The sequence below is a fragment of the Solea senegalensis genome, linkage group LG12, assembly GCF_019176455.1.
Source record: "Solea senegalensis isolate Sse05_10M linkage group LG12, IFAPA_SoseM_1, whole genome shotgun sequence".
Taxonomy (NCBI): Eukaryota; Metazoa; Chordata; class Actinopteri; order Pleuronectiformes; family Soleidae; genus Solea; species Solea senegalensis.
In genome coordinates, this window is record NC_058032.1 from 2,449,185 (window position 1) to 2,474,539 (window position 25,355).

The 25,355-nt window shown below is 38.9% G+C and overlaps 2 protein-coding genes across 2 annotated transcripts; one reads left to right on the forward strand and one right to left on the reverse strand.

Moving 5' to 3' along the window:
- The first annotated feature begins 1,939 nt into the window (after window positions 1-1,939).
- ppid (peptidylprolyl isomerase D) lies at window positions 1,940-8,917 on the forward strand. The gene is made up of 10 exons (XM_044039979.1): window positions 1,940-2,121; window positions 3,475-3,615; window positions 3,849-3,955; window positions 4,126-4,314; window positions 4,962-5,084; window positions 5,284-5,390; window positions 6,250-6,391; window positions 6,936-7,022; window positions 7,265-7,307; window positions 8,473-8,917. Exons 1-10 carry the CDS (start codon window positions 2,037-2,039, stop codon window positions 8,559-8,561), a joined length of 1,113 nt encoding a protein of 370 aa, XP_043895914.1. The 5' UTR covers window positions 1,940-2,036; the 3' UTR covers window positions 8,562-8,917.
- etfdh (electron transfer flavoprotein dehydrogenase) lies at window positions 8,903-23,615 on the reverse strand. Its single transcript, XM_044039978.1, has 13 exons — window positions 23,407-23,615; window positions 22,554-22,715; window positions 21,239-21,468; window positions 20,788-20,869; window positions 20,233-20,351; window positions 19,801-19,878; window positions 18,948-19,094; window positions 18,616-18,756; window positions 15,988-16,131; window positions 15,302-15,470; window positions 14,151-14,333; window positions 12,710-12,931; window positions 8,903-9,834 (listed from the first exon to the last, which is right to left on the reverse strand). Exons 1-13 carry the CDS (start codon window positions 23,435-23,437, stop codon window positions 9,671-9,673), a joined length of 1,872 nt encoding a protein of 623 aa, XP_043895913.1. The 5' UTR covers window positions 23,438-23,615; the 3' UTR covers window positions 8,903-9,670.
- Between the last annotated feature and the right edge of the window lie 1,740 nt (window positions 23,616-25,355).

Genomic DNA, 25,355 nt, shown 5'->3' on the forward strand with positions numbered 1-25,355 from the left:
AAGAATAAAACCATCATATTTACGAGTGAGTGAAATAAGGCTGCAGCAAAACAGACTATTTTGATCATTATGAGTAAATAATTTGATTTTCCAGCTTCTTAAACGTCCTTGGTTTGTGGTTTCTGACACTTTATGAACTAACCAGTGAATCGAGAGAATAAGTGGGAGAATAAGTGACAGATTTATTGACAATAAAGATAATCATTAGCCGCAGCCCCCCTCTAACAATGCTCTGCTCCACTTGTAATTTTTTATTCATAATTGTAAAACTCCAAACATAAATGGCCTGTAACTCTTAAAAGCATGTGTGTGTGTGTCCTCATTCAAACTCATTAACATCAAATAAATCTAATTAAAAGTAGACTTTATGTCTGTATTCGGCCCTGAAAGTGACTCATTTGTGTAAGAATGTTATGCCAATTATTACCGTTACCACTGAATGGTGCCAGACGAGTCGTTGTCATCTCTCCCCGTCTTCAATCTTCAATTTGTTTTTCTTCTTCCTATAAAAGAACACAACAGATTATTAACAGCATGAGAAGTCAACACTAAGACTCGACAAAAGACAGAGTGCAGACAACAGAGCAGATGGCGGTGCGATATTTCAAGTTCCTCTAACACATTGTAGTTTTAGCACTTTCATCGCCCCAACATCAACAGCCTGGATTCTTGTGAAGAATAACACCTATTTTTTTCCACACACCCCTCTCCCCCCACATTGTTTCCTTACACGCTTGGTGAAATATCATGAAGAGCTTATGACTCCACTTTATCTTTTACAATCGCGGCAATTCACTGCAGGATTCTGACTTTTCTTTTAAGGACTGGGCAAAAAGGGGACTTCTACTTTAAGTTAAGTGTAGTATTGATCTCTTAAACTGATGATTATGTCTAAAGACCACTACATATATATTGTGTGTATATGTATATATACATATATATGTATATATATGTATATATATATATATATATATATATATATATATATACATATATATGTATATATATATATATATACATATACATATATATACATATATACATTCATATAACACTGGACATGAAAGGTCCCCTTGCCCTCTGACTCCCTCACAGACATGGGCTTTTGATTCCTGTAGCACCTGCTGATCCGTCCTCACTTATCAGGTTATACCTGCACCAGAGAGTCTCTGCCACCAGAGAAACACAATGTGTTAAGAGCAGTGTTGTACAAAGTACCTAAAAGAGGGAAACTTGAGTGGAAAAGTCGAAAATGACTTTGTAGAAGCTGAAGTTGAAGTCACTTTTTTCTTTAATAATATCAAGTAAAAGTCTTAAATATATGACATTTACTGTACTTAAGTATCAAAAGTAAATTTGATTCGGTAGTAACAAGTAACAAAGGAATGTAGTGGAGTAAAAGTTGCTAGAAATACCAATAAAGTAAAGTACAGATGTGCGAATTTTGTACTTACGTACAGTAACGGAATATGTGTACCTTGTTACCACTGGTTAATAGTTATTGCAATACAGCAATGTAAGTAATTTGCTTTTCAAAATGAAACAACTAATTGATTTCATTCTCACAATTTTAATGTATGTATTTTCTTTTACAGTTTCCCCTCTGCCTGGTGTATTGTATTGTAACTATACTGCTTTCATTGTGTATTATCTATCGTTATATGTGATTTTTCATATGTTATTACATATTATAAATCGCCCCATTTTATTTAATTACCCTGTAATGACGTCTCCCAAGGTATTATTCTGAAAAACCGTGACCGGAAGTTTAACTTGAAGTGAGCAGTGATAGAAAAGGGACACTTGCGTCTGATGTAGTGTGTTAGTTACGTTAAATTCGTATTGCTTATGTGTGTTATATCGAATTCTGGTATTAAAACGTAAACTGTTGAGTCGCCAATTCTTTACGTCACCATTCTTATTTAAAAGGGTTTTATTTTGAAGATTCCTAACCGGAAGATATTAAGTTCATTCTCGCCGGGGTTTAGCATATTAGGCTACTTCAAACAAGTGACTTAAATCGCCTTGTCCTTAAAATGTCCCACCCAACACCGACTGACAAGCCTACAAACCCCGAAAACCCCCGAGTCTTTTTCGATGTAGACATCGGCGAAGAAAGAGGTTTGCACATTTTTGTTTTTTTAAATTTAAAGTGAGCTAACAGGTCAGCTGTGGCCGGTTAGCTTTGTTAGCTTAGCGCCTTCCTGGCTCTTTCTAGTGACTTAACACAAACGTAGCGTTTAGTTTATTTAATTGCAAGGACAGTGCAATGTAGAAACATAGGCTGTTTTTTAAATATAGATATTTCTATTTGTACGTGCCTGGATACGTTTATAGTATAACCGTTCTGACTTTAATAAATACGTATATATAGAGATAGGGAGAGCGCTTGTTCTGTGAGTGTAGAACCACGTGTGGTTCCTTCAAGACATGCCAATTTAAAACAAAAAGAACAATCATTTTCGTGATTAAATCTTTGTGGTTAGGTTGTACAAATGTAAGCACATGTTTGGGTCACCAATTGACCGTGAAGTGGTTTAATTTACAATTCTTACATTTGGCAATGTTCTGGGATTATTCCGTGTCAGGTGTCGTTTTCCTTTTCATCATCTCAAAATGTGACTAAATGCGTAGAAGTCGACATTTTTTTTGTTTCTCTCATTTTTTTTGACAATATGTTTTGCCAGTTTTCTTTTCTACATCACGTTAAATACAGCATTTTAATAATTATACGAAATTGCTGAAAGGTTTCGTGTGTAAGAATTATCAACATTCAGTGCCCAGACAGCCGCTTATAATAAATAGGAAGTTTCTTCTGCTCACCCTTCCCTCTCCTAATCCTGTCAGGGAACTACGGTGGCCTGAACATTCCACAAAATTTATCGACTGGCCGATTAATCAGGAACATTTTACCCAGGAAAATCCCATTGAGATTGGCCAATTTAAGCAGCAGCAAATACAAAACACGTAACACAGTTAAAACACAAGCAAAAGACAAATAAAAAAGAAAACATTAAATTTACAGAATGGACAAAAGCCCTTTTAACCAATTCTGTACGGGTATTTGGAGCAGAAAGCGAACAAATAGTAAGGATCAGCACTTCTCTGTGCAATTAAGGTGCAGGTCTGATGATAAAGGAAGTTCTCTGATAAGATCATAACCTTAAAGAAACCGCTCAGTGCTTAAAGGGGGCACTGAGTGGTAGCATTTAATCTGAGCACATCTTAAAGTGAGCAGACCTCACTGTTTCTAACAACCTTTAAAGAGGGTTTAGTGTTCAGAGCTATGTTTTTCTCAAGCGAGAGTGTTCTGTATTTTAGAAAAACGGTACAGGAAGTGCTTCTCCACCCACCACTAGTTTTATGCCCTGGGAGGCAGAGATAGTTCCAAATCAATACAAGAAATGGTCCCAAGTTACTGCCTTTGTCCTTCTGTAGAGAAATTCTACCCAGAACTTTTTTTTCCGTCTGCAGCTGGCCGAATAGTTCTGGAGCTGTTTGCTGACATCACCCCGAAGACTGCTGAAAACTTCCGGGCCCTCTGCACTGGAGAGAAAGGCACTGGCAAATCCACTGGGAAACCACTACACTTCAAAGGATGCCCTTTCCACAGAAGTAAATACCTTTCACATCCGCATTCTGTGTGATGTTTCAGTTTGGAGGCAGATTTTTAGCAGTTTGAGTTCACGCACCTGAACTATCATCTGTGCAGAAGTAACTAAGAGGACGTTCAGTACAATATTACTCGAAATGTAAACCATGTGGTTCTTTGCGTTAAGGGAACATAAAGCACCCTTGACTCTTGGTTGATTTTGAAGAACTTACATTAAATTTGTTTTTTTTGGCAGTCATCAAGAAGTTCATGATTCAAGGAGGTGACTTCTCCAACCATAATGGCACTGGTGGCGAGAGCATCTACGGGGAGAAGTTTGAGGATGAGAACTTCCATTACAAGGTGAAACTGCTTGTTGCATTACTCCACCACAGGATCGCGTTTCCCCCTCACAGTTTGCCGTCAAAGCAGCTGTTTGGCTTATTATGTTACAGTAAATGAATCCTCCCGAGTGATTTTTGCTTATGATTTTTTTTGAATGGCTGTAATGACTTATTTTCTTCTCCATGTAGCATGACAAAGTGGGTTTGCTCAGCATGGCCAACGCCGGCCCGGACACCAACGGCTCACAGTTCTTCATCACCACCGTTGCCACCCCACATTTAGATGGGAAGCACGTGGTCTTTGGACAGGTGCTGAAAGGGATGGGAGTTGTAAAAATGCTGGAGGCAGTTGACACCACAGAGGATGCCCCTGTAAAGGTAATTATTCTAAGTTGAAGTCTCCACAGTTTCTATCTCAAAAATAAAACATTTATGGCTTTACAAACTATAAATGTTTTGCACCCAGCCTCACTCAATACAGTGTCAATTTCTATTTTACCACTGTGGATTTCAGTCCCCAATTTTCTTATTTTAATTTTTAATTTCCCTATTTTTCCAGACCAACATTTATGTGCATTATTCTACTCGTTATATGCTAGGTTTTTATTATTTTCTAGTCTTAGCAGAGCTATTATGAAGGGGAATCATAAAGTATTTCAGGTTCTGAAGACCCAAGAAACCTATATTCAAACTCTAATGTATCTGGACCCATTTCAGACTGGGTTCAGACACTTATATATACATAAATTTTTAATTGAAATTATAAAAGAACACTGCTTTGGGGACACAAAACGCAGATTATACATATCATACATTTTAATTCAAGTTAAGTTTTATATTGGCCAAATAAATTTCAGTATCCAATAACAGGCACCGACTGCTCTAATTTCTAAAGCTGGTGTCAGCCACAGAACAAACGCATATATCAGTGGATCTTAGCCACACTCTAAACTTGGAGTGAAAAGGCGTTGAGAAGCTTCTTGCTGTAAATGACTTGTTTTTTCCTCTGATGTCTACGTTTGCAGCCGTGTGTCATCGGAGACTGTGGTGAGCACAAGGACGGGGACAGCTGGGGCTTTGCACCCAACGACGGATCAGGGGACGCCTACCCCGACTTTCCCGAGGACTCAGACGTCGACTTTAAAGATGTAAGAATTAGCGAGCGTCTTTGATGTTCACAGTACAAGTTTGGAAGATAGCGCCCTCCACACACTGCCGGTCATATCCAGTAGACATTTGTGACGACTACTGTGAGAAAGTCGGAAGAAAATGGTCTTGTTTTTTTTTTTCTTTCTATGCCATCAGTCCTGTCATTGAAGCCCCCCCTGTTGCCTTTTTATTTTTCAGGCTGATAAAGTTCTCTCTGTTGCCGAGGATGTGAAGAACATTGGAAACACCCTTTTTAAGAGTCAAAACTGGAACGCTGCTGTCAACAAATACAGTAAAGCTCTCAGGTAATGTGCAAGTGTCCCGTCACAAAAGGAGGCAGAGCTGCAAACTTACTGCATCGCCACAACAACAAAAAACATTATTAGAGGACACAACATTTTAATCTGATGATTGTTGGGTGAATCCGATCGAAACATGTCCTCTTGTTTTTTGTGTCAATGCATGAAGTTTGTATTCTGCCAACCCTCCACTCTCAGAACAAAAGGTGACGTGCATATTCATTTCAGGAATTAGTGACATCTAATGGTGAACGTGCAGATTGTAACAAAACCAGAGACTCCATTTCCCAAGTGATTAAGGAACTCACGGTGACCTTTGCATTCTAGAAAGAAAGTTGTTCATCCTCGTTTGCATCGTAAATCTCTACTTTATAAAGAAAAATATACGTACACTCTGACTGGTTTGTTGATTTCAATCGATTTTACATCCATAGAAGCAAACGTATGGATAGGGCTGGGTATTGATTACAATGTCAAGTTAATTAAATTGTTTTTTTACAAAATATTTCTGTACATGTAAAAGTCTTTATTTTTAGCTGGTTGTCTTCTTAATGTCCTCTTAAAGCGAGACACTAATCGATCTCAGTCAGACTGTACTGCTTGGTTAATGCTGATGAATTAGATTTTTTCAATACCCAGCCCTTATGTGTACTATATTCAATTTCCACCAAACAAACCACTCTAAATCTTACACAAGGGACCCCTGGGAACAAATAAGAAAGGCACACTCTCACAACAACATTCATTAACTCACCACCTCGGGTTAAGCAGCATCCTTTTACTCGCCCACCGCTGTGTCTCACCTGTTACTCACTGCAGATTTAACAGTGCACCAGGAGCATTGATCCCGCTCGTTTCCCTGCAGGTACTTGGAGGTCGGTGGAGATCATGTGGAGGAGGAGGTGCAGCAGAAGCTGAAGCCCACCGCCCTCAGCTGCTTCCTCAACACGGCAGCCTGTAACCTGAAGATGCAGCTGTGGCAGGACGCTGTGGAGAGCTGCGATGAGGTAAGACGTTAATACTACTGCTATCACTCTCCACAGCACTGTATAAGAAGATTAAGGCTAGAGGTCGACAATTGATTGTTTTAGCCGATTAATCAGGTACGATGGTACATTTTGCAGCATACATTGGCTCGATTGGCACCTTTTGAAAATAGATGCACAACTGAGGTCATTATTTTTTAGATTTGTGGTGTTTATTAAAGTTATGATTGTTATTGAATTATTATTATTATTATTGTTATTGTTGAATACCATGACATTGACTGAAACTTTAAATCTGTTGTTTTCTCCCTTTTGGGAATGGAGGCAGGGATTGGCAGGCTATTGGCTTTATTATGCTTTAAACAATGTTTACTTTATAAATAACTCAATAAAAATTTCCCATCGGTCAAACTCTAGTGTTGTGTTGTTTGAAATGTGATTAACGTGCAAGGGCACATACATAATCAGAGATGGAAGGAGGGAACATAATAGGTCCCTAAAAGTGAATAAATGACTATGCTCTGAGGAGAGAATTAAATTTCTGCTCGCCGTGTTTCTGTTCCAGGCTCTGGAGCTGGATGAAGCCAACACTAAGGCACTTTTCCGGAGAGCTCAGGCCTGGCAGGGGTTGAAGGAGTACAGCAAAGCCATGGTAACAAAAAGCATATCTGTTGTGCTGTTTTTGTGCTGAAATTAAACACAAAAGAAATGCCTTTTTTAAGTGCTACACAACACAATAGTTGGTCTGTCTCATGCAGCAGCAGCAGCAGCAGCAAGAGACTTGTTCATACGGTTTGATTTATGAAATGGTGAAAAGGAATTTCTTTTTTACAAAAGATGGAATCCATGAGCATTGAATCTAAAAGCCACTTTACTGTGCTTCTCACCCGACAGGTTGATCTGAAGAAAGCTCAGGGAATAGCACCAGAAGACAAAGGTGGGCAACTTATCCTCAACACTGTGTCTATACACATGTACATGCCTCTGCGTCACTTTGAAGAACCAGCGCCAAGCTTCACCAGACTGTCGCTTCAGAAGTTAACACGTGTTCTACTTGAGTGCGTCTGCCGAACTGAACACGACAGGGAAATATTTTCATAAGCTCAAACACTACAATGTCCAGACAGAGATTCCCGACAAGGGATTTCTTGTCTAGTGGCACGGTTAGTGCTACAGTTCTAGTTCTAGCTCATTTCATACGCGACACAAGCACAAACTAGTGATGAGCAAAGCTGTTGTTTTCAGTGTAGCTGAATCATTAGAATCACTTAAAGATTAGTTCAGTACTGAACGGTTTGTGATTGGGCTCACGATTGCTGGCTTTCAGCAGTGCTGTTGCTAAATAGACTGGACTCCTCTGTTAAATATTGAGATTACAGACATTTCCTGAGCTAAAGGTTGAAGATTAACGCACGTTTTCAGGATTTTTAAGTCTTTTTAATTGATCTACAGTTCGACAATGTTCGATTTGATTCTTGCGTTGGACGTCGCACTCGTGACAGGTACTAGAACTAAAGGAAAAGCAAAAAAGAGTCGAGCATTAGCCCCGCCCATCATTAAGTCTGTTTTCCTATAACCTGTTGCGTTAGTTATTTGAAACATTTTATTATTTTTTTTAAATATCTTTAATTTTACAGTGCGAGATTAATGTGGCTGTGATTTTTCGGAGAAACTTAAGTTGCATCATGTGTCATGTGAAACCCACAGTGGCTGTTTAGAGGAACAGTTTTGAAGTAACACAGCTCCAGCACGTTCAAAAGAAAAAAGAAGAATCTGGCTCTCTCTCTGGAAATCCATAGCTCTTCTCTGGTTTGACAGTGTCATGCTGCTCTTTTGATATTTTAATAAGCAGCATATTTGACTGCTGGTTAGAAGATAAGAGCTATCAGCGTGCTTCATGCTTTCCCCTCGATGTTAGAGCAAGCAGGGAAATATTCAAACAGACGCAGGAGTGCAGAACGACAGATAAAATATGCCTAAATGGACACAAGGGAATCAAAAGCAATGTCTGAAACCTTAATATTAAAAGGTCAAATATTGATTTGTTCTTTTGTTGCACTTCGTTGGGAAGAAACTAAATAAAACCATTTCTTTTTTGACAGCTATCGGCAATGAGATGAAGAGAGTTCAGCTCAAGGTCCAGGAGGAGAAGGAGAAGGAGAAGAAAATCTATGCTAAAATGTTTGCTTGATCATTTCAACTGAAAATGCAACAAATTAATATTTATCAATATTTGAAAACAAAAAAGAAAAGAAAAAGAAGTGCACTGACGGAGATGAAGCTGGTGAAAATGTGCAGTATTTTCAGTTGACGGCTTCTGTCATGTTTCTCTGTCGGTCTGTTTTCACCTGTCTTTGCTCTGACCAGTTTGTTCACTGTAGTGTGTAGTTGGGGAGAGATTATGGGATGGCTCACTGTCACTGGTCTGTGTGAAATGATGTGCGTGCGTTCAGTGTCCTTAGCCACACGCCTCCCCCCCCCATTCGTTTCATTTGTTTTATACAGAGGTAAATAAATCAAAAAGGACAGCAGTCAAGTGTTCATTCATTACTGTAATGTGTGATATGTCGTACAATAGTGTTTTTAAAATAACGACAGACGGCGTCGACACAGACTCCGGGGTTTGCAGTTTTATCATCAGTCCAAACGGCGGACTGATCAATACCAGTGTTTGATAAGTTGTATGCTCTCCTACATGGGAAAGACCATGATCTTATACATGTAAGGCAACGTCAGGCTCCATGTAAACACTGCTTTCAGCAAACTAAATATACTGTTTTATCGTTTAATACCACAGGTACTGTACCTAGTTCAACCACTTGTGTCAGTATTGATGTGTACACCCCTCAAATCAACCATATATAGAAAAACTCTTAAAGAAATAGTCTGTTACAGTTTGTCAAGTACTTCCTTAAATCAATAACTGTTTAAAATGCCCATGTTGTGGTTATTATGGCAATAATCTAAACACCCCAGGGGCTAATTGTTGACGACTTTTGCTTTAATTTCAGTTTTATTGCGGTCCTTGATAGCGAATGGCAAATTTTAAACTAGCTCTATTTACCACTGCATAATTAAATAATTAATAACTACGATAAAATGCGACTCTCTGATTTGATTTCTTTCACTATCATAAACCTTCATAAGTGACGACGCGTACGTTGTTTTCGGTTCTGTTGTTGGGGCTCGTTCTCCATTTTTGGACAAAAATGTGTGAACCGTGATCGTACTTACAGTTAATTCTTCAAGACAAACGGTTTTAGAAACAACAACAAACAAAGAAAAACAGGATCCTGAGGTTCACATTCCGTTGTAGGCTGGTCCGCCGCCACCTTCGGGCACCACCCAGTTGATGTTTTGGCTCGGGTCCTTGATATCGCAGGTTTTACAGTGGACACAGTTCTGAGCGTTAATCTGCAATCTCATCCCGTCTCCCGTTTCCATGGGAACATACTCGTACACACCTGGAGACACGGAGAGAATAGTCGTTTTTTTTTTTCCTGCAACGGTGAAAATTCAATCAATATATACATTTGTGGAATGGGACAACGGCAAGACGGAGAAGAGACAAGGAAATGAGGATGATAAATGTAAAGGAGGGGCCCGAGGAGTAGAGAGAAAACATTTACAGTGTCATTTTCTGCTTTGTAATTTAAACCTTAAGATGACACAGGCCACATTTACCAGGGAGTTGGAGAAGCACAGCAAATACAAACACTGCAGTTTCATTCAAAAAGGAAGACTTCCTGTTGGGTTTAGATTTCTGGGACTTTTTGTCACGTCCAGAAATTTGATACACACTTGGGACACCAGCAGTGATGCATTTGCCAAGTTTAGCATGTTTTTAAGACAGTGACTTATGTTCCTGAAGGAGTACCTAACGCTACAGTTTGTATCAACCTACGTATATTATCTCTCTATGAATTCAACAAAAGTCTGTCAAACAGGTCACTTCACAGGCTTCAAACGTGGCAGGTGACTTTCTAAACGTTTGACACTGTTTGGATAAGAAATGCTGCCATTTTATTTTTCATTGTCCCAACAGTTGAGGCACAAACAAGTCAAGCAGCTTAAATAGCGATAGTGTTTAAATGTGCCATTTCAATCAGTGGAGGCTTTATTTTCCATTAAAAAATATTTTTATGTTAATCGTGCTTCGTTCATTTTTACAGATTAATTTAATTAACCTGTACAGCACTTTGGTCAACCCCGGTTATTTTAAATGTTTTAAATAAGTTGAGTTCATGACAAAAAGGACGCTAAATCGATCGTGGTGATTTCCTACTATCCTACCCGGACTATCACAACTGAGGAAAATACTTAATATTTCATGCGTGTGATTTAAAAATATAATCCAACTCATATTAACTCTGTCCTAGTGATTTAATTTGAAGTCAGCCAGGACCTTCAGAATTATTTTATTGCAGATTCTTGCTTTTTACTTTTATGTATCCTGTCTGTGATGTTTGTTTAAGAAAAGGTACGCAAGCTTCCTCTGGTGGTACTGTTCTACCGTATATACCAGGGTGCGTGAGTGGACTGGAGCTGAGGAATTTTGACCAGCGTGTACAGAAAATGGTACAAATAACAAAAAAATTGTATAATAATAATAATAAATCTATTAGTATCTCTCACTCCTTTTTAATCTAATCTCAATCTACCATTGTGTGAGGTATTATGCGAGGAAGAGGAGGAGGATGAGAGAGCAGGTTTTATTACTGGTAATAAATAATTCTGCCTCCTGTGAAAAGTCCTTGGCTGACTTTGCTACACCACTGTATTTTAACGTTGGTGATAATGGTGTTACTTTTTTAGAGCTCAAATAGGTTGTACTTGGTATAAAAGGTTGAAGAACTACTGCTTTAGAGTCATTTGTGTTAGTTAAAAAGCATCAATTACTGCAATAATATGAACATTTTAAGTTACGGATAACAAAAATAACTATGAGGTAAGTGTTATGAATATTACTGAGCAACAATGGCCGCCACTTCTTCCCGCAATGTGGACACATCTTTAGTCTTTCATAGGTTTTTAATCATGGTTTTTAATCATGGTTTCTATACGCTGTGGAAAGATAATAGCTCTGATTATGGAGGGCTTTTGAAACTAGGACAGTTTCACACACTCCTGTGAAAAAACATCTTATGACTAATCCAACTTGGTGAGCTCAGATGAAGGTAAAAAATAAAACACAGTGACGAGCATCGGCAGCCCAAGGCCAAGTGGAAGGGACTTGAGCTTATCCCAAGACGGGTCAAGGGCCCAGGTGCCCCTGAGCAAGGTACCAGACACCCATTGCTTCCCTGAACACAGATAAGTGCTGCCCACTGCTCCTGTCCCCGGCTTGTGTGTGTGTTCACGACTGATGCTTGAGAAACATTAGCAGTGTATTGGTAAAAACATCCTGCTCCTTGTAGCACTAACCATTTTAGGTCCAGTTGGTGGTGTCATTTTAGTCAAAAAAGCCAATGATGAAGAGGGTAAACATGGACACTTGCTTGAGGTTATGTGAAGAAGTCCTCTGGTCCCCACATATATACAACTCAGCACTCAAAAGAATACAAGGATACACAAAAAAGGCCGATTTCTTGGTGAGAAATGACTGCTACTAAAATTGAATGTGATAACAAGGATGGATTTAACAAAAATACCAGCCTTCCATGTGAATATAACCTTGAATTGATTATATTATGATTGATATTATTCCCTTTTAAAACTGATTGTTGATGAATTGTTTCCCACTAGAAACCGGAAATCATTTTACCTACATGTTCAGCCATCTGTATTAAGTCAATTTTAAATTCACAAGGTTATTATTACTTTTGCTTCATTAACCTCCACTCTGATGAAGTGACTTTCTTAGTTGTTCGGTCTTTGTATTTCCTATCATCCATGTTTTCAATGATAAAAAACCTGCTGGTGTTTGTTTGAGCTCTGTTCCAGGAGTAAAAAAATCTATCTGAGACCATTCAGGTTCACTGGGCCTGTAAACAGGAAGCTGATTATCTTCTCTCTGTATCTGTTTGCTTAATTTCAGAGATTATTACTCACAATAACAACAGTGAAAACAAAAAACAAAGACAGAAGGTTCATAGTCATGGAAAACAAAAAAAGGCACATATGTCAAAACTGTTCCAGGTTCTATTTTCAGAGACTAGATTCGATTTGATATATAGAAAATTGCATGCTATCAACTCTGTGCCCTACATGCAATCCTTAAGAGTCGATAACTTGGTGGGAATCATAGGCCACAAATCATTGTCACAAACGAAAATAGCCCATCTCTTCTCAGAGGTAGATTGTGTGGGTGATGCATTTCAGAAGCCATGATTGTGTTACCTGCGGGGCAGAAGCGCTGCTCAGGCCCGTCGTACACAGACAAATTCCTGGCAACTGGAACATCGTCGTCCTTTAGGGTCAGATGAGCGGGTTGGTCGCCCTCATGATTGGTGCCACTCAGGGCCACAGAGGAGAGCAGGTCAAAGCTTATCTTGCCATCCGGCTTGGGATAGTCAATCGGCGTACAATCTTTTGCCGGTTTCAGCTGGTTTGCGTCAAGACCTGAGACGGATGGAGTAAAGCCGTTAGGTTAGGAAATGTTGAATCTCTCTGCTGCCGAGATAAGTCAACCTCATCCATCACCTAAAGGGAACCCACTGGCGTTTTCTTTGCTTCAGATAAACACAGGCAGCATCTTTTCTTTGCCACCATTCGGGGGTGGGTGTAATAATCTTAAAGAAACGATATCGAGATGTCCCAGGGAAAACGGCGATTAACACCAGTCGTGGTGATATTTTTAAACAGAATTTCAAAATACTGACATGGAAATGAATCTGTAGAAACAAAAACCATAAAGATTAATTAAGATTATTATTAAATTATTAAATAGCTCAGTGAAAAAGTATAGGCCGTGTACAGCAAATGGGTGTAAGTCTTCTCGTGTCCTCCCTGAATCCAACCTGGAAGTAGCGATAAATTAAATAGTCATCAGGGCCAACTCCAGTACTTCCCACTTAATTTATAATGTCAGTAAACGCACATCTACTGACTTTAGCCTGAAGAAGCCTCTTTTACAAATACATATTTTATGTGTCTCATAGTAATGCAATATAAAAACCTAAAAATACCTAAAAAATGGATGGTTACGAAAGCTTTTCTTAAACAACAAAGTCTCTGGTGGCCTTTTGTATAGTACTTATACCATCATACTTATATAATTCTCCCTTGATAACGAACATATTAAGTCACACTTTTTATCATCCTGGTCACTGGGAGCAGCTTTGTAGTCACAGTGCTAAAGGTTGTACAGAGTTGTTTGTGTGGGGTTGCATGTACAAGTTTGTTCCAGTTTGAAGCAGGCTCCATGGTACTGTGCTTGTGTTTCCTCACCACACAAGCACAGTAAGAGCTCTTCTAATTGAGCTCAGATCATGGACTCTGCAGCGATTTTACTTAATGGTACATCTTCTTTATACCACGTTCTTTAAGGCAAAGCTATGACTGGAGCAACAAGACAGGATGACGTCCTCAATAAAGGTTTGTGAATTGCGGAAAATCACATCCTTCACGCCTTTGATACTACTTTCCTTTCACCACCTGCTTCGTTCTAGCAGCACGTCAAAATTCAGACGCGAGCTTTGTTGTAAAACATACTCCGTCTTTGTTCAATATTAATCCTTCTGCAGAGCTTCTGTTTTTCGGCCCTTTGATCGAGTCCAGTGAGCAGCTAAAGGCATCAAAATGTTTCACGCTGTAAAAGTACTGTTTATACAACACCCACCGCAGTGCTTTAGCGTCCACGGCTCTTTTCCTCTGAAGATCCAGTAGAAGATTCCAGTGTAGACCATGCCACCGTACAGGCCAAAGTAGTTGTGGAAGGACGGCCTGATGTTTCTGACCGCATACAGCTCCTTCCACACCCACGAATTCTTCAGGTTCTCAGCATACTCAGGCACATGGATTCCTGGGAGGAAAAAAATACACTTAAGAGTCGGCTGTTGTTATGTTTATTAATCTGCACATTTGTAGTACAGAGCCTCCAGTGAGTGGATGCTTTTTTCCACGAGAGAGATCCCTAATTAAAAGCAGCACAAAATAAAACTGAATTCAGCTCAATCAGATTTCAGTGGTGGAGCATTTTTGTTCAATTGCAAACTAATATTCTATTGTGTGTAGTGTGTGAAATTAAAATAAAAACAATTACAGCTGTAGTTTGTATGTTTTAAGTAATAATAATGATAATAATAATAATCCGTTACATTCAAACCATTGCCAAATGAGATCACACAATGCTGATTAAGCCCGTCACCGTATCAGTACAGTGGTGTTTTGTTATCGCGCTGTCGCCTGGCAACCTTCCCGTGCTGAACACAATATTGTACGTGATTAATTTACAGCCAACACGACTGACGGAGGCAAGGCAGAAACACAACATCTACTGTACCTAGCACTGGAAAAGTGAGACAGTAGCAAACAGTGACACACACGCCCACAAAAAACTCCAACAGAGGTGGATTCTACAGCAAAAAAAACCCAAAAACGCTTGGATGTTCCTACAAAGGCACGCATGAAATAGAGACACCTGCAGTGTTTCTGGTTCTTATTTAGAATTCCCCAGGGGAGCATTATACAAGTTACGCACTGGAATTATCAGCACATGTATTGTACTGGGTAAAAGAAAAAAGAGAATTAAAATCTTAAACGAAGAAATCTGGACATATAACAAAGTAGTTTGGGATAAATACCCCATTAGGAAAGTATTATCTGAAAGTATACAGACAATATGCTACAGGGGCTCAAACTCAAATGATTCCAGGGCCACGTAAGCTTCAGGTTATGTCAAAAACATACATTAAATCAATTGAGCACACGTGTGTGACCTCGAGTTTGAGACCTCTGATCTAAATGATTAACACATCTTCAATTTTGTACCTGTGGTCTCTGAATCCAGGCTTTCTGCGGTCACCTTGGGGAAAATGGCCTCGGCAGCCAGCATTCCACTCTTCATAGCCGTGTGTGTGCCTTTGATCTTTGGGACGTTCATGAAACCAGGGCTGCAGCCAATAAGCAGCCCTCCGGGGAACGTCAGCTTTGGTATAGACTTGAGAGGGAAAGGAAGGAAATCGAGTACATCTACAGACTTTCTTGTGTTCCACTTTTTTCAAAAACCCTCAACTTTGAACTTGATGTCAGGATAGTGGCAGCTGGTTGCTCTTTGCTTTCAAGATCTCAGGAGAACTTGGGCCATGTTGACACGATTGCGTCACACTGCTGCCATTCAGGCCGCCAAACTCCTGCCCTCATACATAATTCACAGCTCAGTGACTGTGGATGCCACTGTAGTCAAACTAAACACTGTCATGCTCATAAAATGCAAACCTGAATGGCATCTGAATGATTTTTATTCATTACTACACACAAGAGCATGTTGTGTGTATGTTTTTACTATATCCAAATATGATTGATGTAAAATCAAAAGACTAAAACAGCTGCACTCGTGTTTTCCATCACATAATATAGGCTGTTACATGGCTCATGGCTTTCTCTTAAAAGGAGCAAATTAAAAACAAAACAAATGTTTATACAATACAAATGTCCCCACGTCCAGTCAATAATACCTGAAATCCTCCCTCGTTCAGAGCCCTGGCCCCATATGCGATGCGATGGCCTCCCTCCAGAGTGGGTGCAACAAATGGATGGTGTTTCCAGCGCTGGAATTCTCTAAAGGGGCTCAGGTAAGGATTGGAGTAGTCTAGTCCAACCTGCAAAGGTTAAAGATGCTACATGTAAGATATGCATACATATTAAGGCATAAATCACGTCAGAGGTTAAGAAAAGTGATAAAAGCGGTTCAGTAATTATTTCCTTTTGCAATAACTCTGTTTTGGTCTGTGCTGTTGGCTACGAATAAATCAACATATGGACGTAGAGAAGTCTTGGTTTTTAATAAGGACTGCATTCATGCAGCCAAGAAATGTGGCCACATGAGCCTATAAACCATTTTAGAATGTGTTTTTTTTAACCAGGATGGACGATACCACCGGGTCCACACGGGTCAATTAGTTAGAGAGGCATTTAATATGCTGATGTATGTGCTTTCAGGGCACTATTTTTCTATTCTTATTATCAATGGAGCAGATAAACAAATTAAAATATTTAAATTTCATTTCGACTGTGCATTGTGGTGTTCAGTTGAAACTGTGTATAAAGAACGACCAAAGATCTGAGACCTGCAATTAACAATTTTATTAAGGGTCACGGTAATGACATTATAAATCAGGCTTTTATGATCCCCGATGCCTCTAAAACTTGCATTTTGAATGTTGTCCCCCCGAAAACTATAATCACAGTGGCTATTAAAAACCTATTAAATGATCATACTACCATATCTCTGCAGTCATCTCAGGTCACCTTATCTCGAGTTACAGGTCTAAAGAAGCACATAAACATGGAGGAAGTGTGGAACCATCACGGTTCCCTTTTGCTTCACTGAATGTTCTCGATAAGTGTTGGTCAGGGAGATGTATTCTGCCAGAGATTTATGATAAGAGGCAGTGGAAGAGGAAGTGCCACTTAATTAGCCTGAATGAAAGGATAATCTGTGGGACTATAGTTCATTTACTAATTGATGATTAATCACTTACTGTATTACTTGCCAACTATTTTAATAAATTAAAAAGTTTTCTTTCTTTTTTTTTATTAAAACAAGTTCTCTTAAAGTTTCTTTGCTCCATTGAAATAATGGACAAAATTCACCATTTACTGATTTTAGAGACCACACAGAACAAATAATGCCAAATAATTAAGATAACACAATATATGAGCTATTTTAGAGGCAGGAAGTTGGAGCTTTGTCAAAAACCTTGAGAAAAATAACATGCTGCCAAGTTCAGAGAGGTTCAGGGAGGAAAAAACAAACACTGAGCACGTCCTTAACATCTAGGGGTCACTTTACAGCACAACAAACAAAGCTCTTGTAGCCTCAAGTCAAAGTGCTTCATGTCCTTTGACAGAATTGTTCAATATTTGAATTGAAATTTAATAACACACTTGGCAAACTGCAATTTAGGATGTACATCGTGCGACCCATGCACCTGACCCAAGGTTTATTTATACATAACAGTCAATGGTCTTAAAAATTCATGCTGCTCTTCCAGTGTGCCAGTCATACTCAACAGGCCCCTGAGTCATAAGTGAATGACCTACCGACGTGTGTGACAGATTGTTTACAGACCCGCCTTGTTATTTTCTTACTGGAGTTCTACTCACTGGTCACGACCCGAGTTATGTTCTCACCCATGTCCATCTGTCTGTCTGTGAGCAGGAATTCATTACAGAATTTTCACAAAGATGGAAGAATGGGCAAAAGAAGAACCCAAAAACATGGGCATTTGTTTTGGTGACACATTGAGAAAAATAGGATGATTATAATACAGTGTAAACATTTGATAAATAGATGTATAAGGAGTAGAAATAAGTGATAATTAGATTAACAGATTAACACTTAATTTCCCAAAGAACCACCTATGATCTATACCAATTCAAAGTTTTAATACAACCGTGTGTAATCCATATATATCTTTAAGTTTGCATCCTTGTATTAAAATAGAAAGATAAGAAAAAAGAAACGTCATGTGGTAATTATAAAATAATCCCATTTTAAATATATTACACAAGAAATACTTAACTAGAGCTTGAAGCGTAAACTTCTAATAGCTTTATGTCTCGGTAATCACGATAACAATATATTTTAACCAAAACTTTCAGCCCTAAATGCCACAGCTTTAAGTACAGAATAGAAATATATTATACTCAGAAGAAAGAAAACCATGACATACTTAAAGGTTGATTTATTAAATCTGGCAGAGCTTGAGAGTCTCTGCATTAAATGGTGATAGTGACTGTTCCCATATTCAAGTGCCGGCTAAGAAACTGCATGAGTAATAGGGTTTAAAGCTGAAATGACAGCGCGCTTCTACCTAAATATAAAAGCCCCTTTTGTTTTAAAGTTTTATATATAAAATACTTTTTTATTGGGGGCTTTTGTGAGAAGACCTACACATTTCAAAAAAGCCATTTATTTTAAATAAACCATTTTTCCCCCACAAAATATCTAATCACAGCATTATATTGCCCTGGGCTTCACTCTTTATTTGGAAACAGAATTATTATCTTTAGGTTATTTGCTACATCCATTACACGTAGCTGTAGACATCTGTTAATATCTCTGTCAAGAAGCCACTCACCACAAAGCCCAGTGCCACAAGTGGTTCTCCTTCATTCAGGTGATACAGGAATGATCCTCCATATGTGTTTCTGTTCAGGGGCCAACCCACAGAATGCTCCACTCTACCTGGCCTCCACTTCTTCTCATCAATGGTCCAAATCTTGGTAAATAAGAGTAAAAGAACAGTAACTTAAGTGAAGATGTGCCAGGGGAAGAGGAGTCAACACAGTGCTGAATCTCAACATTACAGGACCTTCTTATGACAGATAAAGTCAGACTACGGCAAGTAGGCCATCATGGTGTCAGTCTATTTCTGACATGAGCTTCATGCGAGTGCTAACAGTTCTTTACCTCCTTGAGTCCGATGGCATAGGTCTGGGGTTCACAGTTCTCTCGCAGGTTGAATTGCTTGTAAAGCTGCTTGGCCAAGTGACCGTGACAGCCCTCACCAAACAATGTGACTTTGGCATGGAGCTCCATTCCCCTCTCAAACACATCCTAAAGCAGCAGACAGGTCAACAATACAAGTCAAGATGAGAAGTGTATGAACACAATACAATCATATGAAAACCAAAAATGTCCACTTGGACAGTAGTTATAATGTCCTGTCTGATAAAATGGTCACCTTGTCTTGTCATGTCTTGGCTGAGAGATACACACACATATACCAATGTTACTACCTAACAAATCGTAACTAGACATATCATTATAAAGAGTTAAGTTGACTAATTTACAGCACCAAGACTGAACACTGCTTTATTTATGCGTCCTATAGACAGCTTCCAAATCTATGCTGAGGTGATGTTACCATAGCTCCACAGCATTTTCTCTGTTAAATTCAGGTGACATAACTGGCACCATTATTGCTATTCCTCTTTTGTTCTGCCATTTCTACATCTGCAAGACGTCACGCTAGACTAGAGAAAGAATACTCACAATATGAAAATGACACCTATTTTGTAACTTTGCTTATATTGTGAAATCTGAAGCATGAGAAGATTGGCAGAACAAAATAGCTATGATGATAAGCTGAATGGTGCAAATGTTAAAAGTAAAAGTGTGGTGATACGGGGTCTGGTTTTCTGAATTATCATGACGTCATTGAGCAAACTCAAGAGCTAAGAGAGAGCGAGCGCAAGAGCTTTACTTATCATGTAATAAATACATCTTTTACTTACTAAATAAACGTGTTAGAGTACATTACCTTTGGTGAGCCATCCTTGGCAATGCCTACATCATTGGTGGCAATTCCCTTCACACTTCCATCTTCATGAAACAAAACCTTAACATAAGTATAAACAGACAAAAGTTAATATCTGAATCTTATAGGGGACTTGGCACAACAATGGTAATGGTACACCTATAATACACATAGTTAAGTTTGTGTAAGTCTATAAATGGTTACAGTCTTTCAGCTGACTTCAGAGGAAAATGAAAATATAAAAGCAGTCATAAATATACAGTATAGAAGCAATAAGTTGTTGACTGTATATTACTTCATAGAAAATACAATCAGTCAACTAAGTTTTAAAGGAACTTCATTTTTTTCATAAATCATAAACCTAAAAGTAGCCATGTTTAGCCAAAATTTAAGACAGCCCTTCTTTACAAACAACAAATTCAAAAGAATCCTCACCTCAGACGCAGCATAACCAGGGTAAAGCTCCACTCCAAGCTCCTCAGCCTGTTCCCCCAGCCACCGTACCAAGTTCCCCAGCCTCACTATGTAGTTACCGTGGTTCCTCATGGGCAGACCTACATGTCGTGAGCAATGTTATGCACATAAATAATCTGCTGCTGAGGTGACAAGCTGTAACAAGTAGATCCACAGTTTGACAGCTTCATCTCTGTATGTGCCTCTACTCCAAATTCAAAATAATATCACACGGACCACATGTTGTAAGCATGTAATGCAAATGTTGCATCGTTCTCTCTATTCATCAGTTCAGACACAAAGTGTGTGTGATCAGTCTCCACACCACTTAATTTGCACAGACACATCTGGTCGCTCAGATTTAAATTCCTCACCATCAGTTTGAAGCCACTTTGCTCCCAGTGGTAAATAACACACATTAATGGATATAAAAGCAACACTGATCACTGACTGGAGCTGTGAAATTATCAATGCAACACCCCGTTAATGTGGCGGGAACTCAATTGCACCTTAACACAGCAGCAGCAGAGATTTTACCTGGAAGGATGGGGACGGGGATTCTGTGTTTTTCTGTTAAAATGTTGAATATATCTTCAGTCACTGGAGTGGTCAACGGTGCCTGAGTTGAGAAGAAATGTTGTTACCAGGAGTTTCACATAATAGCGATTTATGTGGATTAATTAAAAGCTTTAGAATTTACAATGCTGTTGCTGTTCATACCTAGACAGTGTCATATATACACAAATACATGTACACTCCTCCCATGTAGGTCTACAAATGTGATGAATTTACAGTACTACAACCTGTGTACCAGTATACAGCATAATTACTATGCTGCATGAAGAAACATTGACGTACAATATGCTGTACAAATACAGCAAATTGAAAGATAGGCCGCTGACTGTAAACAGTCATTATGTCAATTATGTCATTACCTTTGTCTATGAAGCAAGCACCAAAAGAAAAAAAGACTGAAAAAGAATCTTACTCCTCGTTCCTTCCAATCATGGAAGAGCTCCGAAAGTGCACTGGGCTCCAGGCAAGCTCCTGACAGAGTGTGTGCTCCAATCTGAGAGGCCTTCTCCACAAGACACACTCGCAGCTCCTTCTCATGTTCATTAGCCAGCTGCTTCAGGCGGATGGCCGCGGAAAGACCAGCAGGGCCTCCACCTACTATCACCACATCTGCCTCGTCTGCAAACCTCTCCATTTCGACTCCTGGGAAGGAAGAAAAAGAAATATTATGTTCAGAGAGGAAAACAGTGCATCACTCACAAAGTTTCAGCTTTGAGAAAATTATTTGCCAAACTAGACTGCTTTTGAAAATCAGGGCGGAAGAAAAAATGTTTTCAAAAATGTTTTATAGCACATTCAGAGGAAGTTTGAGATTCAATTCAGATCAGATAGCATGCATCAGTTTTACTACAACATCACAACCAGTGATGGAAGTTCCTAAAATATTCACTCATGCCACATAATACAGTGGAGGAGAGTTTTTCTTATGCCACAGAGGGATTCTGCACCACAACACGAGGAGGATTTACTTCCGATTCTTGGTTTTGATTTTTTTGCTAGCAGCTCTACAATTGTGGGCATTCCGACACCTTTACCAAAGTAACCCCATGCAGATAGTATTGGGTATTTCTGGACACACGTCAGATTTTATGATTAGATTACACTTCAGGTTTCATGGATGATATTTCACAAGACGTGCTAAAACCCTGCCAATGTTTTCACCAATTTAGTACGTCATCACATAGGAGTGATGTAGAGTTATTAGGTGCGATGGTGGATAAAGCGCTGCACATAGGCAGGCCGTATGAATATGAACTGTATAAATACAGAACATTTACAATATGTAAAACTGATCATAAATTTTTATAAAAGGTTCTAGTTTCCACTCGAAACTTTGCTATGGGACAAAGTAGAATTAAATGCATTTATTCTTCTTCAAACAATGTCCAGCAGTGAGAGGGGTAATACTGCCATTCACTGTTTGAAGTTCTTAATTACAGTGAATGAAAGGAAATATTCACATGTGCCATAAACCAGGAACAGAATTGACTGATATAAAGTGGATGCTGGTGTTCTGTCGAGTTTAGCTGCTCTATCGAAAAATGCGATAGAGCAGTAAATGTATAACTCTCATCGTGTTATGACATTTTCATTTGTTACAAACAGAGAGAAACGTAGGCTTAGAATACGGGGAGCATGATTTGATACTCTTTTTTATAAAAGGATTACATTTATGATGTGCAGAACTAAGTAGCACACATTGATGACCTCCAAAGTGACTGTCTTACCTTCCCATCGTGGGTCTTTATCCCGGGGGTGGATAGAGTAGTGTGTAGTGATGCGGGGTGCTGCTGGCAAGGAGGAGCATGCTCTTCTGTGTAGTGTTGTGTACAGTTGAGGTGCAGCATGCTCCGTTTGAGCCGTTTTCAATGCCCTGATGCACCTGTGGGCTGCAAAGTTAGAAAAAAGCTTCCATCAGTTCAGGACTAGTTCAAACTATGTGTGTGTGGGTGCTCACTGGTCTAGTTGAGTCTGATCTGGTTTTTATCTCTTACAAAGTTAATTTATTACAAAAAAAAAATACCACACATGAACAAATTAAGCAGTGAAATGCAACACGTCAACAAACAAATGACAGACGCGTGCAGAAGGTTGATGACATGTCATTTAGTGAACGAGCACGCAAGCAGCTGTCACACTATGCAGATGTAGCAGTAGCATCATGTTAGCAGCCAGAGTTATATATACTTATATATATATATGAAACTACAGCTAAGTCAATTGCACTCATATAGGTGACTAAACTTCACTTTAACATCACACGTCGACACATTAATAACAACCCCAGTCAGTGTAAACGTATCCTTTAAACCGGGACAAGGGCGCTCAAGTGACCCATATTGGTTCAACTTTACCCTACATTTTAGCATGACGCTAACACGTATTAGCATGCTGCACTGTTTTGGCTAGTAGAAAGGCAGAAAACATTAAGGAAAAGTACTTGAAACACGAAATAAAATGCAACCCACCACTCGATTATCTACGTAATAGTCGAGTGAGTTAATAACACAAGTGATAACGATAAATAAGCGGCAAAGTCGAACACAAACACGTAAGCTAACAAGCTACTAGCTGTCATACCTTGACTGGAATATCTGCTAGCTGGAAACATAGTGAGTCAGCTAGCGTTAGCCCACTAGCGGACAGTACAGTGGTTTTCCCTTTTTTAATCCGCTGAAGTGACCAGTGCGTGCAGAGTAGCGTGTCACAGACTGCTTGACCGAGCCGCCTGTTATTCAATTATCAAAGCTGAGTCTTACAAAACGCAACAAAGTCACGTGTGAGCGTCAAATGGCTGCGCAGCGGCTGCGTCCACGTACCTGCGCGAGTGTAGATCTGTATGCTGCACTCTGCTACAGAGCTGTGGGGTCAATCCCGAAAAAGCGAAGCTTATGAATCAAACGTTTTTTAACAGGTCTCACCCCAGGACAACTGTCCACTGGATTTAGGAGGTGAATGCTGTTAAATGAGTTAAAATATCAATGACGTCAAGTTCTTTTTCTTTATATACACATTTATTAAACCAATAAAAAAGTGTTTTTATTTAACCGGCTCACTGCGCTTCTTCTCTGAGAAGTCAGAAACTAATCAAGCATTACATTCAACCACTAAAACAAAGGTTTATGTTCAGGAATGCAAGTAAATAACTATAATTTGACATCTAAATGAAGAAATAATAATGTGCCTTACTTTTTTTTGTAAAACGGTAAATTAGAAAATTCATGGATAACAATAATAGTGGCTAAATAAAAGACCTGGCATAAACTTTACATTGGTTGGTGGTGAAATACATTTGTTAAGCACTGTATATGTTTTTTCTTTTTTATTAACACGTGTTGGAAAATGAGCAACCTTGGTGGAAGTTCACACTTTCCAGGTGCTTTCTATAGTTTAATTCAATGCAATTCTATTTTAAAGCTACTTCATTTTTTATTTACTTTCTCATTTTACCTCCTAATCTTATTCACTCTTATCCATCCTTTCATAAATATTTAATCTTCAGGGGTCTTTTGTTTTGACTGATACTGTATTTCTGGATATCATTAGTCTATTAAAAAGAGTGGGACGTCACAGTGCATCCCTTTTTAATTAATTTATCTTTATTAATCCCCTTAGGGAAATTATTCTCTGCATTTGACCCATCCTAGAATTAGGAGCACTGGGCTGCCACACTGAGTAGCGCCCGGGGAGCAATGGGGGTACCCCAGCCCTTTCGACCTGGTGGGGACTTGAACTGGCGACCTTCCGGTCACATGCCAAGTCCCCTTTCCACTTGGCCACAGCCTGCCCTAAAGGTGTTTTTGAACTAGTTACTTCAAGAAATACTGTTTATCCTTTTCTGAGAGTACAGTATGTCATCTTTTCAGGTTTGCACCTGACTAAGAATGAAAATGAACGTTTACTGACATTAGCCATTTTATTGTCGAGTACAGGTCAATACAACAATGAACTGACAACACACATTTAAAAATATTCTCTTAAATATTAAATGTATTTCTTTTCAAACATGTTTTGCAACGTAATGTAAACACAGATGGCCACACACAGTACTATGTACTCACGATTCAATATAGTAACATCTAACTTTGTTGTCCTCTTTTCTTTGATATGCATTCATATTTTTATTTTAAAAACGGCTGGCAGAAATCTGCTTCCACAGGAATCAGTCCTTCACTGAACAAAGTATCTACAGAATCATTTATGAACATTGTACAAATGTCTTTATCTGTACAGATCAAAGTGTAAAAAATGTGCTGTGTGGTGCAGTTGTTGGTGGGGTGACCTTCTACGTTCTTATCCCCAGACCAGCTGGGAAATGGCTACAAAAGAGATCATTTAACCCACTTACACCTTATGTCTCTTTAAATGACCTGTCTCATATATTACATTCAATATTTTCATTTTTGGTGGCAGAAGTAATGGACAAAAGACCAAATTAATGAAAAAGTTTCTTTTTTTTTCTCATCTTACCTGCTTCTACAAATGTACAACATTGTTAGCAATAATGATTATTAAACAAACAAACATTA